This window comes from Mixophyes fleayi, chromosome 3, assembly GCF_038048845.1.
Source record: "Mixophyes fleayi isolate aMixFle1 chromosome 3, aMixFle1.hap1, whole genome shotgun sequence".
NCBI lineage: Eukaryota > Metazoa > Chordata > Amphibia > Anura > Limnodynastidae > Mixophyes > Mixophyes fleayi.
The window spans coordinates 222,671,443-222,689,096 of record NC_134404.1 but is presented as its reverse complement, the minus strand read 5'-3'; the positions used below and the strand labels follow the sequence as shown (position 1 = coordinate 222,689,096).

The following is a 17,654-nucleotide window of genomic DNA, read 5'->3' as shown; positions in this document are numbered from 1 at the left end:
AACCTCACCAGGAACCTCTTGTTTGACACCACTCTGTCTTTAGAATTCTGATGAGGCAGATTTTCTTTTAGTCAGCGACAGGTCACTTACATAATCTGACACAAACAGCTGCATCATTGGAATTCTAAATACAACTACGTTGCACATCCTTGGCAGTTTTCTTGGTTTTTTTTGGGAGGGGGGACGGACAAATTCTTATTTTTACCATTTTATAATTGATATAAAATAATGAACACATTATAGGCATTGCTTTGCTTTTATTAGGCATTATTATTATTATTATTATTATTATTATTATTATTTCATGACTAGTGTTAGTTTGTTTTATTTTTACAGCATGTTATGAAATATAAGATGTTGTTGTAACCAAAACCTAATCAAGACAAATAATAACAGGTTGATAGAAGAATTGAAGCATGTTGAAGCAGTAATCTGCAAACTGTAATATATAACCCAAATATACATTTGTGTAATATGCTTGCTTTTAGTGTCATTTTTCCCCCCAGTTTTTTATTATCCGTTTGTTTTATTGCAGTATTACAGCTGTGCCTCGTTGGGAAACATTGCTGCCAGTCCAGAGCACCATAAAGCCATGCTAGCCATTGGTGACAAATTCCTACTTCGAATGCTGTTCTCTCTGATGTCCTCCTCTGTGCAAAAGGTGCAGTAATTCTCACAATGCCACCATACCTGTTATTGATTATGTTGTACACAAGCCATATAGCGGTCACGTTTAGCAGATCCGCTTACTCTTGCAACCATTGTTTTGCTCAAAGTCTCTACCGGTGGCGGATAATAATAAAAGGGACTAATGAGATTATGAAGTGGGGACCAAAGCTGGAAGGAGGGCAGGGATTAGTCATATCTAACTGCATTGTGCAAGTATATATTTTCAAGAGTTAAAATAAGAATTTAGGGGATAGTGATTATACTTTAACAAATGTGACATATAGATGTATTCTTATTATTTATATATTGTGAACAAATTCCACTGCACTGTACAATTAGGGAAAACAATTACAATATGGCAACCAATCAGATTCTAGCTTTCGTTTATTTAGTGCATTCTACAAAATGACAGCTAGAATCTGATTGGTTGCTATAGGCAACATCTCCACTTTTTTTAAACCCGCAGTTTAGTAAATATAACCCTAAGGGGTAAATTTATCAAGGTGCTGGTTTGAAAAGTAGAGATGTTGTCTATAGCAAACAATCAGATTCTAGCTGTCATTTTGTAGAATGTACTAAATAAATGATAACTAGAATCTAATTGGTTGCTATAGGAAACATCTCCACTTTTTCAAACCCACAGCTTGATAAATTTACCTCTAAGTGTTAAGAGCATGAATTAATGTTTAGCGGTGTCATCAGTAAAGTAAAGGAGATCATTTTGAGGCTGATGTGACATGATTTTGCGAAGGGTTACAAGACATAATCACATATTCTGAACAAGGGGGATTCAATTGGAACCGCAAGCAGAAATCCGGGTTAAAATTAACATATGAATGATAATAGTATGCAAACCACGTTACTTTCAAGAGTAATGCAGCCAATTAAATCCGCCCTAAAAATATTATTGGCATAAAATAAAACGGCAACAAAATGTAAATTCTGAATGCATTTATAAATGAGAGGATTTTCATTATGATACAAGGAAGCAGGTAAACCATGTTATTCATACACAGAGGAGTAATTTCCTTCTGTGTGTCCATTCAAAGAGCAGTAGATAAGTGTCTCTGGCATAAACCTGTTTTCACAGTGTACTGTTTTTTTCTTTCTTGCAGGTAGCCAGTCAGGCCTGCCTCTGTTTGAATAACCTAGCCTCAAATGGTGAGGGATTTTAAATTCTTTATACTTCTAATTAACTACAGCGATACATTAAGGGGGAAGGGTGCATAAAAGGAGGCTAAAGAAGGGGGGGGGATACAATTGAGTCATTCAACATACATGTTCTGTCCAAGACACTGGGGAAATCTCTATTCCGCAAAGTTTGTGTGTGATGACAATGTGATGACATTGTGTAGAGCTAAGTAATGGGTGCATTGTCTATTCTTGGGTCAGAGTACTTGCCATGCATCATATAGATTGTGTAATCGTATAGGTATTGAAGGTATACTCTTAGTGCTCTGTGAAGCAGCCAACACACAAGTATGTTAGTTTGAATGTGTCAAAGTGTGGTTTCTTTTTTTTGAAGAGGAGGGTGAAGAGTTAGGTAAATCAGGTATACACAGTTGGCGAAGTAGCTCTGAACTTTATTCTGGGGCTTTCATCAAAGAATTTGTGCCTTTGTTGGTAGCTATTAACTTGAATGAAAATTCCCAATTATATATTACCCAATGATTAAGCAGCATCTTCTTAATATTAATAAGACCATGCTGCTTCATCCGTGTGGAGAAAATGTGAGTCAGAGTGTAGAATAACTGGTATGTTTCTAGCTGTTGCCATCATTTTCTCCTTTGTTTGAAAGGAATGAAAACAGCAATAGCCATTCTCTGGAGAAACTGCATGAAAACTGGGATTAGTTTGGGAATGCGAGCAGGAACCCATTTTGGGCTTCCAGTTCCATATTCTACAACAAATAAAAATTAAAGTTAAACATTACATTGCATTTGGTAAATAGGCTTCCCCATTGCATGGGGTAGCCTAGCAGGAGGCCCCCAGCGATAGCAGGAAATAACCTTTTCTGGCTGGGACTTTGGTAAATCCTGCGAAAATCTTGTTAAATAAATAGACCCCTTACTGTATGACCAATGATCTCTAAACACTGAGGGTTTTATTCAGTGATGCTTCAATGGTGCAGAGACAAATACCAATACAATCTTCTTGTTACTGCGTTTGTTCACCTGTTAAATTTGAGCTACCGATCAGTTGATCGGAGTCCTACTCGCAGCAGAGAGTAGGCTTTAAGAAATCTTCTAACAAATGACTAATTGTGAGATTACAATTTTTCTGTTTGAGCATGTGGATCTTTTATATAAAAATACTTATTGGAAAGATAGATGTGTATGTTTCATTTGTAATCTCAAAACTTTTAAAGGGTCCAAATACTTTTGAAAGGCATAATGTGTCTGGTCTATGTTTCTTAGTAGGGTTTATTGTTCTGGAGGATTCATTGGCTTGAAATGATAAAAAGTGAAATAATACTTTGCCAAATTAATTACCAAGCAGTCCCGTTTTATAAGTAGTTGGGTCAAAAAACGTAATAAGTATCTAGGTCAGGACAGAAATACTTATGTGTATCTTTGCATACAACTAAATAAATCCAAGGGAGAATAATATTTTTATATATTTTTTTCAATTATATTTCTGTCAAAGAATAATTTACAGCTAACTCACTCTGTGCCCCTGCATCATCATCCACACACTCTGTGCCCCTGCATCATCATCCACACACTCTGCGCCCCTGCATCATCATCCACACACTCTATGCCCCTGCATCATCATCCATACACTCTGTGCCCCTGCATCATCATCTACACTCTCTGTGCACCTGCATCATCATCCACACACTCTGTGCCCCTGCATCATCATCCACACACTCTGTGCCCCTGCATCATCATCCACACACTCTATGCCCCTGCATCATCATCTACACTCTCTGTGCCCCTGCATCATCATCTACACTCTGTGCCCCTGCATCATCACCCACACTCTCTGTGCCCTTGCATCATTATCCACACACTCTGTGCCTCTACATCATCATCCTCACTCTCTGTGCCCCTGCATCATCATCCACACTCTCTGTGCCCCTTCATCATTATCCACACACTCTGTGCCCCTGCATCATCATCCACACACTCTGTGCCCCTGCATCATCATCCACACACTCTGTGCCTCTACATCATCATCCTCACTCTCTGTGCCCCTGCATCATCATCCACACACTCTGCGCCCCTGCATCATCATCCACACACTCTATGCCCCTGCATCATCATCCATACACTCTGTGCCCCTGCATCATCATCTACACTCTCTGTGCACCTGCATCATCATCCACACACTCTGTGCCCCTGCATCATCATCCACACACTCTGTGCCCCTGCATCATCATCCACACACTCTATGCCCCTGCATCATCATCTACACTCTCTGTGCCCCTGCATCATCATTCACACACTCTGTGCCCCTGCATCATCATCATCCACACACTCTGTGCCCCTGCATCATCATCATCTACACACTCTGTGCCCCTGCATCATCATCATCCACACACTCTGTGCCCCTGCATCATCATCATCCACACACTCTGTGCCCCTGCATCATCATCATCCACACACTCTGTGCCCCTGCATCATCATCATCTACACACTCTGTGCCCCTGCATCATCATCATCTACACACTCTGTGCCCCTGCATCATCATCATCTACACACTCTGTGCCCCTGCATCATCATCTACACACTCTGTGACCCTGCATCATCATCATCTACACTCTGTGCCCCTGCATCATCACCCACACTCTCTGTGCCCTTGCATCATTATCCACACACTCTGTGCCTCTACATCATCATCCTCACTCTCTGTGCCCCTGCATCATCATCCACACTCTCTGTGCCCCTTCATCATTATCCACACACTCTGTGCCCCTGCATCATCATCCACACACTCTGTGCCCCTGCATCATCATCCACACACTCTGTGCCTCTACATCATCATCCTCACTCTCTGTGCCCCTGCATCATCATCCACACACTCTGTGCTCCTGCATCATCATCCACACTCTCTGTGCCCCTGCATCATCATCCACACTCTCTTTGCCCTTGCATCATCATCCACACACTCTGTGCCCCTGCATCATCATTCACACACTCTGTGCCCCTGCATCATCATCATCCACACACTCTGTGCCCCTGCATCATCATCATCTACACACTCTGTGCCCCTGCATCATCATCATCCACACACTCTGTGCCCCTGCATCATCATCATCCACACACTCTGTGCCCCTGCATCATCATCATCCACACACTCTGTGCCCCTGCATCATCATCATCTACACACTCTGTGCCCCTGCATCATCATCATCTACACACTCTGTGCCCCTGCATCATCATCATCTACACACTCTGTGCCCCTGCATCATCATCTACACACTCTGTGACCCTGCATCATCATCATCTACACACTCTGTGCCCCTGCATCATCATCATCCACACACTCTGTGCCCCTGCATCATCATCATCTACACACTCTGTGCCCCTGCATCATCATCATCATCTACACACTCTGTGCCCCTGCATCATCATCTACACACTCTGTGACCCTGCATCATCATCATCTACACACTCTGTGCCCCTGCATCATCATCATCCACACACTCTGTGCCCCTGCATCATCATCATCTACACACTCTGTGCCCCTGCATCATCATCCACACACTCTGTGCCCCTGCATCATCATTCACACACTCTGTGCCCCTGCATCATCATCATCTACACACTCTGTGCCCCTGCATCATCATCATCCACACACTCTGTGCTCCTGCATCATCATCCACACTCTCTGTGCCCCTGCATCATCATCCACACTCTCTTTGCCCTTGCATCATCATCCACACACTCTGTGCCCCTGCATCATCATTCACACACTCTGTGCCCCTGCATCATCATCATCCACACACTCTGTGCCCCTGCATCATCATCATCTACACACTCTGTGCTCCTGCATCATCATCATCCACACACTCTGTGCCCCTGCATCATCATCATCCACACACTCTGTGCCCCTGCATCATCATCATCCACACACTCTGTGCCCCTGCATCATCATCATCTACACACTCTGTGCCCCTGCATCATCATCATCTACACACTCTGTGCCCCTGCATCATCATCTACACACTGTGACCCTGCATCATCATCATCTACACACTCTGTGCCCCTGCATCATCATCATCCACACACTCTGTGCCCCTGCATCATCATCATCATCTACACACTCTGTGCCCCTGCATCATCATCTACACACTCTGTGACCCTGCATCATCATCATCTACACACTCTGTGCCCCTGCATCATCATCATCCACACACTCTGTGCCCCTGCATCATCATCATCTACACACTCTGTGCCCCATCATCATCATCCACACACTCTGTGCCCCTGCATCATCATCATCTACACACTCTGTGCCCCTGCATCATCATCCACACACTCTGTGCCCCTGCATCATCATTCACACACTCTGTGCCCCTGCATCATCATCATCTACACACTCTGTGCCCCTGCATCATCATCATCCACACACTCTGTGCTCCTGCATCATCATCCACACTCTCTGTGCCCCTGCATCATCATCCACACTCTCTTTGCCCTTGCATCATCATCCACACACTCTGTGCCCCTGCATCATCATTCACACACTCTGTGCCCCTGCATCATCATCATCCACACACTCTGTGCCCCTGCATCATCATCATCTACACACTCTGTGCTCCTGCATCATCATCATCCACACACTCTGTGCCCCTGCATCATCATCATCCACACACTCTGTGCCCCTGCATCATCATCATCCACACACTCTGTGCCCCTGCATCATCATCATCTACACACTCTGTGCCCCTGCATCATCATCATCTACACACTCTGTGCCCCTGCATCATCATCATCTACACACTCTGTGCCCCTGCATCATCATCTACACACTCTGTGACCCTGCATCATCATCATCTACACACTCTGTGCCCCTGCATCATCATCATCCACACACTCTGTGCCCCTGCATCATCATTATCTACACACTCTGTGCCCCTGCATCATCATCCACACACTCTGTGCCCTCTGCATCCACTCTCTGTTACCCCTCTGCATCCTTAATCTGCCCCCTCTGCATCCTCACCCTGCCTCCTCCTTCATTCTTTTGCCCCTCCATTGCGGTTTCCTATCACCATTCCCCTTCATTCCCCTTCATTTCTTTACTTACCATACGTCGGCGGTGCCTGGGATCCAGCATCCTCTCTCCTGCCACTTGTCACTGAATGTTGGGCGTGATGACGTCACGTCTGAGGATGCTGGGTCCCGTTAGCCACCAGATTGGTAAGTTGTTGCTTTGTTTTGTTATTTTTGTCCCCTGGCCACGGCACCCCTGTGACAGCGCCGCGGCACCCCTGGGAGCCGCGGCGCACACTTTGGGAACCTAGGATCTAAGTACTTCTATTGTTATCTATTGAGAGTTCTTAATGGTGGCATTAAAGAACCATTAACCTTAATATAAAAGGGGCAGTACATAAGCAGGCTCATAGTAACAATCATAATATTTATAAAACCTCCTATATATTGAAATAATTTTAGATATTTTCCATTGTAGTTACATTTTCTATGAGTGCAAGCTATTGGTTGCTGTAATCTGCCACTTCAGGCAAACAGAAGCTGAATACAGAGTCCTTCAGACAGTTAATCTGTTTTGCACAATGTTCACCACAGAAATTATTTTGGCAAATTGGCCTTATGCCCTCTCTATTTGTGGTCAGCTTGTTCATGAATGATTGCCCATGTTTTCATCTGCCGAGCACACGAACAGCCCCTATGTGATCCATGCACTCTGCCCGAACACCAAATGGCTAAATTTATCCAATTTAGCCACTTATCCGTGTGTCCTATTATAAATGGACTCTGATGCTCGACCAAGATGGATTGTGCATAAAATCATCTTCAACAACTTGATCTCAAATATCTTTAGTTCTGATAAGTTTTGGGAACTTGTACATAAATACTTGTGATTGTCACTAATGCTGTAGCTATTTTATAGAAGATATAGCTTTTAGGTTTAGTGGCCCTTTAACACTTGGGCATTATATGGGCCCCTTTGGTAAGTAGTAAGTATATTAAAGCAGACAATGAATTTCTGAAAAGCATAGTATATTTCTGCAGCCTCTGGGCTTTACAGTGTCACATATATCCTTTATAATGTATGTTACTGAGGCACTATTCCATATTTACAAGGTTTTTTTTTTTTAATATTAATGAATGTTTCATATTCATTTTTAGGAGACGTTCGGGTTCACCTTTTTTCTATGGACATCATACCTCTAGTCCTGTCATTGCTCAATTCCAGCAGTAAAGATGTCCGACAAGCTTCCATTACTCTTCTCTGCACCATGTCCCACCCTCCTGGAAACATGGTAACTATTACACTGGTACGGTGCTGTGTTTTGTCATGTCCTACATCTATAGTTATATGTATGCATTTAGCACCATGTACAAATGTCTTACTTTTATTTTCACCTCTTTAGACCGAACCTAAACACAAGTTCAATTTCATGTGAAGAGATGATTTTTTTTCCATATAAATAGTTTCACTCAGCCATAATTATGGTGGGTTTATTCCCAACTGATATCCAAAATATAACAAATAGCATCACAGAATCACCTGCAAGTTATATCAGTATTTCCCGAGTCTAATACTAGAAACACTTTCACAAGCTAAAGGTTACTTTACAAGGAGAACAGCCTCTTCCAGCAGTTTACTGAAAATATCTAAAACAACAGTGTTGTATATCAAAGAGAATTTCACAAGGAGAAACCACATATTATGTGAAAGAGATTATTCTGACCTGTTTGGGCATAGTTCGAATTTCACTCAAAGGCTGTTTCAGCTTTTATGTTTCAATTCCTGCAAGCACATTATCTATTTTAACCCTTTGAGGAACTATACACATCTATCCCATGTTTATCTGTTTCTCCCAGGATGCACTGCTGTGTGAAGAAATGCTTCAACAGTTAGCTGTACTGATGCAGACAGAGAGGAGGAACCCTGTGGTTTTGATTCATGCAGCCTGCACTATTCAGAATCTCAGCCAAGCAGAGAACGTAGAGGTAACTGTATGTTTTTCTCCCAACAAACCACTGCAACTTATGATTGTTGCAGACAAAATAAAAGTGAGCTCAGTTATTATGTGCACCTGTTGTCTATTTATAGTGGCATAGGCAAACCGAGGGGGGGTTTCCTAGTATCTGGAAACCCCCATCCAAGCCTGGGGCACTGTATAATTGAGGTGGCTGGACCCTGCCCCGCTTTACACGGCTCTGCTTGAAAAGGAAGAGCTGCGTGCACCTAACAGTAGTGCATGCAGCATTGCCCATGTATATTATGGGGATAGGAAGAGTTGGAGAGCAGCCAAACACTGTCTAATATTAGAGCCACGCCCCCATGCATGCTGGTCACACCCACTGGTGGCGTGGTGTGGAAACCCCCCTCTACAAATCCTGCTTTTGCCCCTGAGTGGAGGCTGCCATGTTACTGGGCTTAGCCAGTAACATTTATGGCTTTGTGATAGAAGTGACCAGTGAATTAATATGCCGCACTCATCTGACTCTACAGTGTTTAGGACATATGTGAACATCAATATTGCCAAATATTTTCCCTAGCCATTAACATAATTTCTTGTGGGAAAAGTTCTCTGAAGCAGCAACATTGATGAAAATGAACACAAATCTTTACATTTTATGTTTATTTTTTTAAAGCATCCATCATTTTTAACAAATATTTTTCCAAAATGAGGATGGAATAAATACAACATGAGAGATGAAAAGGGTAGACGGGGCAGGAGACAGTTGCACAGTAATGTCATATAACTGTCACATAACTTTGTTACACAATCAGAATAGTAAGAAAATGTTTAATGAAGGCTGAACTATAATTGAGATGAGCGTTGACAGTCAGATGGGTTAGTTGGTGAGTTTTCATTCTTATCAATGTGTTCTTACACACCAAATGTCGGGAATTCATTTTTTAGTACCATTGCATTCCTATTAATGTTATTGAGGAAATTAGACTTGCTACACTATTAAAGGAAAATATCAAAAAGACCTACATTTGTATTGTGCTGTGTAGAAGTAAATATAATTAAACTGAAAATGTTTAATTGGGGTTGGGTACGATATGGCGACGGTAAATATGTTGACAGTTATACTGTTGGCACCAATGAGGTGACATGTTTAAAATGGTGACATTGTGACTGTTGACAGTAGTAATGTCGACATTCAAAGGGCAATACAGCCGGTCCAGCAAAAAATATTTTAATATGAAAAAAATTACAACCATTAACTGCAAACCCCTCTCCCCAACAGAACACATTAACTCTAGTGCTGGCAGACCAGCAGCCACAATCCAGTACAATAATACACAATAACATAGATAAAAAGATATAAAAAAAGCGTGCCTCACCAAAAGATGAATCCTAGTGGTACTAGCAAAATTGGAGGGACAAATAGTGTTGGGTCCCCGTGAACTTACTATTACCAACACTAGGCTTTGCCAGTCTGGGCTGGTGGCACTATAGCAGGGAAACCTGCAGCATGGGGCCCTCTTGACATAATGACAATCTGCCCCAGGCTGGTCAGCACAGGGCTGGATTCCCTATAGAGAGTTTAGCATAAAGTGCAGAGTATTTAAAAAAATATGAAAGGTCTTGACATCAAGGCTCTCTGGAAGCAAAAAATAAATCCTGATTTGTAAAAGTAGTATACATTTTTATGTGATTAGATCAGAGGTTTCAAAAAATCCCAAAAATTGGGGAAAGGTGGATGAACAAGTTATATCGTTAGTAATCTAACACCACCTGCTAGCCACAGAGCAAAAAATATGGAAGCCAGAAAATTTTTTTTTTTTTTTTTTTATTACAGTGGTAATGTCTGTGTATTGTCTCCAGGAGTGATCACACTGATTATAGATCTCAGGGTCAGATGTCAGGGCTTTCTCCTGGTCGTTTCTTCCCTTACATTGAGTCAACCGATCTTCCTGTAAATCCAATAGCTCTATGTGCTGACCATTGGACAGGTGCAAAACTATTAACTGGTTATTCCAGTAAGATCAGATTAGGCAGCTTTGGATCAATGTTGCATTGTTTTGTTTATATCCACTAGTGTTTCAAAATAATTTATTATAAACCCAAGCCTCAATGTCAAAAAGTCATACTTTAATGCATGCATCAATGTTTAAGAATACATCATATAATGTTACCCTTTCTGATTATTTTGAAGGCCTTTTCTAAGAAATGACTTCTTTTGTTATGTTAGGTTATTGTGCGGAGTCAGTGCTTTGAGGAATTTCTACTGGCTCTTCTTGATCCAAAAAATGAAGAGGAATCTCTGCAGTATGTGGCATCGTGCCTTGCAGAGCTAGCTAAATATGGTAGGATTTTATCATTTCACATTCAGATTATTAATGATTTTCATAGTGTGCACAAATACACTCACATATTAATTCTGCATAATACATACAGATAGATTTTGTAAATAGAAGGTAAAATTGCTTAGCTGGATCCATACATTCTCTAACAAAATGCAGCTGTTACCTAAATCTGCAGACTCTTCTCAAGATGAAAGTGTATGTTTTATTTATATATATATATATATATAGCTTGGATATGTTGCCCCCTCAACTGCTGCATCAGCTGCCAACATCATTGGTTTTGAAATCACTGGTAAATAAAGTTCTTCAAGAGTACAGACGCTGGCGGATGATCTAGAGATGGGGCTGCAGAAGACTGCATAGGTTACCTCCCATTAGACAAGAGTCACCAGGTCCAGGTAACATTAGAAACTCTCGGAGAGAATGTATGTATCAAACTAAGCAAGTTAGGTAGGAACTATAGGCTTGTTTTTCTAATCCTCTCCACTCTATTCTATGACTGGCACATTAAGAAACAGTTTGCTGTGTATTTTTCTTAAAACCTTTCGTATATGGTACTGTAAGTATTTAATAGAGAAATATTTAATTCTAGTTTGAACACAAAAAGGTGCTTTCCTAATTAAATAGCATTAGACCATGGCCACTCAGAAGTTAATGGTATTTTCTAGACCAGTGTTTATCATCTCCAGACTCCACGCACCCCCAGAGCTTCTCACCTGAGTGACCCACCCATTATATATCGCCTTATCCTCTTGGATTTCTATCTCTCCTTAATATCCCCGATTCCTTTCCTTTTCTTTCTTACTCCACCTCCCTTCTTTTGTCCATCCCTTTGATATAGAAAATCTTGGTCAACTCTTTGAAACAACTTGTATCCTCACGTTGTTTTATGTGATTTTTAGCTCTCTATGTGATCCTATGTGTCAATCTGTTCATTACGTTCCTGCCAATTTGCTGTTTTTTCATGTTGACTTTAAGAAGTTAAATATAAAAAAATAAATAAAGCAGCAACCCATTGCCAGGCCTACCAACTCTAAGAACATAGCATATACATTAGTTATTTAAATATTTATGAAAATGATGTTTTTGGTTACCATATTGTATGGAATGTATAAGTTCAATGCATCACAAACTTCATCCCTTCTAGTCCTGATTTTTGGGCATATATATATATATATATATATATATATATATATATATATATATATATATATATATATATATATATATATATATATAAATATATATCTGTGTTATAAAAAAAGAACAAAAAAAATGTATATAGGGTTAAAATGTTTACAGAAAGTTTATTAGTGTGTTGTATTCTGCCTATGTTACTACTGGAATGTTTACTTGACAATAATACAGATAACTTGAATATATTAAATAGAATATTGCTACTCCAAAAAGGCAATCTAATTAACAATTGTATTTATAAACAGCATTAGTTTAAGTATGTTGGTAAACATCGATTATTGTGAAGCCAAGTTGGAAATCGAGTCACCTTGTATTTATACAATATTTAATTTGCAGACTTCACACGGGAGCAGATGATTAAGAGGAAGGATAAAGCAGTCATCCGGTGCTTAGTGAGAATGGCAGGGCACTTGGAACACAAAGAACTCTCCCTTGAAGCAGCTACAGTTATCAAACATCTGTCACATTCTGGTAATGTACTGAGGAGAAATCCTTTAATCACATCCACCATCAAACAATATTATCCAAACTATAAATATGTCATGTTAGAGAACACAAAACTTAAAAAGCTATTTTAAGAAACCCATTGTCTATGGAAGAGTAATGTGATTGTGGCAATTGAGTTTTCTGAAAACAATATTCGTCTTGTTAAAGATTTATATGTCTACTAGGCAAATGTACCACTGTAATCACCAGCATGAATAGTATTGTACTAAGAAATGTCCCCCAGTCATGTATCAGGCGATATAGTATAACAATGCTTTCAACTGCAAAAGTTTTCCTGCAGCCACCAAAAACACAGTGCAAACTGCTCTAAATTGATAGGAATGCTAGCCATTTATTCTCTATATTCCTAACCACATTGTCATTCCCTTAGCGCTGATTGGCTGTTAGAGACGATGGAGCATCAGCCAGCATTCCTGCCAGATGTTCAGGAACACTCTTTTTCAATTCACGGTGGTAATGGTAGTTTACTAGTCAGGCTTTTGCTGGTTATTGGTCAAATTGGTTCTGCAATATATATTGTTCAAATGTAGTGCGTTCTTATAGCAATTGCAGAGAAAATTGGGTATGACTAAAAAAAACACATTTACACACCAGATTTTTTTTGTGGGAGGTAGTTGAAAAGTCAACAGTGAAAAGGTCTGCACCAAAATGTCTACAGTCATAAAATATGTACATGGTTGTAAATGTTACTCAATTTAAAACAGCATTTTTACTGTCCAGCCTTGTGCTGACCAGCCTGGAGCTGGTTTGGCATTATGACAGGGGGATCCCATGCTGCAGGTTTCCCTACTATAGTGCCAACAGCCCAGACTGGCAAAGCCTAGTACAGTTTGTCACTATAAACAATGTACAGCTAAATATTGAAGTATTTCTTCACACAGCATTGCATCATGGGAGGTGATTATATCGTTGCTGTAATAGCACATGTAATTGATCAGGTAGCTAGGAGAAGCCATATTTGCATACCTGGCTTCAATGGATTATACAAAATACTAATAGTTATCCAGAAATAATGGCCTTTTATATTTAACAAAGTTTCCATTTTGAAAAAATAAAACAAAATGGCAGTATGGATTGTGGAAGTGTGTGAGCAGGGCAGAAGTTGGATGGAAAATTAAAAATTCCCACCATGCAGACACTTACTTATGTTTAGTTATTCATACATCTGTACACTTTTTTAGCCTAAAAAAATAAACCCTTTTTAAAGGAGTCCTTTCTGGCTAATATTATAAAGGGGGAAGGTGATCACCATAAAATCAAATCACACTTTTCTTTTTGGTTAATGTGTGCAATATGTATGTATCTAAGGGAACAGGAATAACATCAACTGATATATCATGTAAGGATGTTCTCTATTTATCTTATAGGGAAAATTGCAGCAGATTTGATGCCTCTTATGAAAGAAGTTCAGGCCTACCTCATGAGTTTCCTCACTCACCCAGAGCTGAGATTCCAGCAGATGAGCATTGCCACACTCTGCTACTTAAGTGAAGGTACAGATAGTTTTTTGATTTGTATATTTTTTTTTTTGGGGGGGAAGAAGGATGGATGGATTTGTGTGTTTGATTTGTTTTTTTATTGTAACGTCCTCAGTTAACCTATCTCTTATTATTGGCAAGTTGTGCCCTCTAGCCATACAACTGCACGCAATTACTAACTACTACACATATTTTGTCATTTCTGCTAATGCAATAGGGACCTTTACAGAGAACATTTACACTGCTTGCTGCTCTTTCTCCGGCATCCAACTGTGGGACACTGGGGTATAGAGGTGCAGCCAGGAGTGTGGGAACTTTAAAATTGTAATTCCTCTGTAGCTATTCCACCACCCTACCTTGCCCCTGCTAGAAAATGCACACAAGGATGTTTATGTTTTTGGGTTTTTTTTGCTTGTGTTGCATTAGCAGCTTAGTTTTTATTTTAATTTGAGACCACTACTGCAGTCTGGCAGCACCTCAAGGAGCACACATGCTGGTTTGGTGCCTGTAGCAGAGTGTGGAGTTTCCGTACAGGTGCCTCCAATAAGTTCTGAGGAAGCACCCCAGAAGCAGCAGTCCTTTCCAGTCCAGCGCTCCTTTTCTATACCACTGGTGTCATGAGTTATAATTACTGAGTTTGTTTAATTCTGTTTTACTGAGCTTCAGTCTGTATAGCAGGTTCACCTCCTTTGCTTTGGATTGTGTTCTGCTTTTGTATTCTAACTTTGGCTTTTGGCCATGTCAGACATGGGGGTTCTCCCAGAGTTCAAGCTGGGAAGGTGGCTTCATATGTTGTAGTTGCCACATTCAGTTACCCTTGGTACAGTCAGGTGCAGATGTCCTATGCGCAGCCTGGCAGTGTGAGAATCATGTGCCATGTATGCCGAGGGGTTCTTGGGTACATGGCACCTGATCCTCAGACATGGCAGGTTAATGTCTAGCAAACTCCATTGATGAGCTTCCTCAGCTGACCACTTTCATGAGGGGAGCCCTTCTCGAGTTCCCTCAAGTTTTGTGAAGGTTCCTTAGGACAAGGGTCTGCTTTGTTCATGTTAAGCCAGGGTCCTGGGAGTCCCATAGTCAGGGCCATCTTAACAACATTATGGGCCCCCGGGCAAAGCAGTGCACCAGGGCCCCTACAGATACAGAGAGATAGATAGATGTACTTGCTCAGTGACCCTTGAAGGTTATTTTGCAGGTTTTTTCTTTTGCAGGATTATTTATTCTAATTAAGAGCCCTGCCTATGGGACCCCCTTGCCCCGTGGGGCCCCCGGGCACCTGCTTAATGGAAAATATGGCCCTGCTCAGGAAGAACCTGTGTGGGCAAGAAGTCTAACAACTTCTTTTCAGGGACTAGTTAAAGTGTCGTCCTCCATAGAAAAGATGCTGGAATCTGCCACTCCTACTGCCTCTCGCAAACGCCTAAGTCTGATGTTACCTTAGCCTGGGAATAATTCAAATTCTGACTGTTCCTCCCAGGACTAGGGTAATTGAGCTGGGGGCTCAGATCTAGAGGACTATTCATTTTTGGAAAGATTCTATTAACCAACAAGGGGTTGCTGACGTGATACAGTCTGTTACCCAGGTATTGGACTCCCAAGACCAGAAAGTTCCAAATATGTAGGAAACTTCTATATTTAAAAGGAATGAAAAAAAATATTTATTTTCCTTCTTCTTAGGAAAAAAAAAGAAGCTATATGACTTGCTTGGCAAGGCGTGGATTATACTATGTGTCCTGTAAGCTGCAGAACTGTTATTCTCTTTTTAATGAGGATACAGTTAAGTGGGAAGTGGCGGATGCCTCGGTAACGAGGTTGTCCAAGTCAACCAATATTTGCATTCCAAATGCTGCAAATATTAAGGTCTTAATAAAGCCATTGAGAAGTGGTCTGAACAACTTTCCGAAGGATTGTTAGCAAGCAGACCAGGATGTCTTTTGTAGGAGTAGATTCAGGGAGCTACAGAGTATTTGGGAGATGCCACTCTAGATGTCAGACTGGTCTGGGCTAGGATTTCAGCTAAAGTATTCTTTGCTCTTCTGACTCTGTAGCTTAAAGCCTGGGAACCTGATATCTTATTTAAGGGGACTATAGTATCCCTTCCATTCTCTGGAGGGGATATAGTTGGCCCTAAGCTAGATAAGATTTCCAGCCAAGTTACAGGGTGAAGGAATTCTTTGCTTTCATTTAATGCTCCTAAAGCCCAGCCAGATTTCATTTCTCACAGAATGCACTTGGAGGAAAAATGAGGCGCGAGTACCCCCAGAGGACAATCTTTTGCGCCAAGGGAGGAATTCAGAGGGAGAGCGGCTTGCACTGCTATAAACCCACCAGACAGGTATTCAGCCAAGCTCTTAGCATGACAGGCATTTTGCCCACCCATGAATTATTATAATAATATCATGCTTGAGGCCTACGTCCAGGAGACTGCACAAACTTTAGAATACCGCAGGTGGATTCTTAATTACAAAAAGCCCAAATTGACAGTCACAGTGAATGATCATTTTGGGTCTTCTCTGACACCAGAAACAGGTGTTCTTACCCTTAAACAAAATTCTGGCCTTGCAGAGTATTGTAACGTCTCTGTTGGCTTGCAGATAGACTTTTGTACACTTTTGCATGAGTACTGGGCAAGATGGCTTTGACTTTTGAGGCAGTCCAGTTTGTAAAGTTTCATGGGAGCGAGTTCCAGATATAACTCCTCTCAAAGTAAAAGATATCACCTTTTGCCTATCCAATTAACAGACATGCCTTTCCCAAAGGTGTGTTACTTGCTCCTTTGGTGAATGCAGAAGTTGCACATTTTCCATTTGGGATTGGACTACAGATGCCTGCTGGCCTTCGGTGCTGGGGGGTTCTGTCATTCTTCATTCTCGCTTTCAGGATCTTTGGGCCACTGAAAGACCAAGATTCCTAATAGACGTGCTAGAATTGTGAGCAGTTTTCTGGGCTCTAGTCAGCACAGAATACTTGTTGCGGGGGAGTGCAGTGAAGATATAGTATGACAATGGCACAGCTGTGGCATACCTCAACCACCAGAAGGCACCAGAAGTCCTCTTGCCATGTTAGAGACAGTCAACAGCTTACATTGGGCAGTTCAAATGTTCAGACCATCATGGCAGTATTCATCCCAGGGATAGACAACTGGGAAGCATACTTTCTGAGCAGGCAGACTTTTCACCCATGGGAATGGTCTCTTCACTCAGATGTCTTTTCAGACTGTGGACATATCATTGATATGATGGTATCTTGGTGGAACTGTTTTGTTTAAGGGCAAAAGACCCAAAGGCTGTTTTACTAGAGGTCATGTCACTCCCCTGGACTGGCAGTTCCTTCTAG

The 17,654-nt window shown here is 41.2% G+C and overlaps 1 protein-coding gene across 2 annotated transcripts in view; it reads left to right on the top strand.

The window, feature by feature from the left end:
- The window catches only part of LOC142144389 (uncharacterized), a 45,117-nt gene that overhangs the window by 21,566 nt on the left and 5,897 nt on the right, over window positions 1-17,654 (top strand). The window contains exons 7-13 of one of the 2 annotated variants that reach the window (XM_075203164.1): window positions 536-661; window positions 1,785-1,830; window positions 7,989-8,137; window positions 8,688-8,816; window positions 11,019-11,133; window positions 12,667-12,801; window positions 14,205-14,330. In XM_075203164.1, the coding sequence (XP_075059265.1) occupies window positions 536-661; window positions 1,785-1,830; window positions 7,989-8,137; window positions 8,688-8,816; window positions 11,019-11,133; window positions 12,667-12,801; window positions 14,205-14,330 (826 nt within the window). The remainder of the gene's footprint in view (window positions 1-535; window positions 662-1,784; window positions 1,831-7,988; window positions 8,138-8,687; window positions 8,817-11,018; window positions 11,134-12,666; window positions 12,802-14,204; window positions 14,331-17,654) is intronic. The other variant, XM_075203165.1, reaches the window with a different exon arrangement.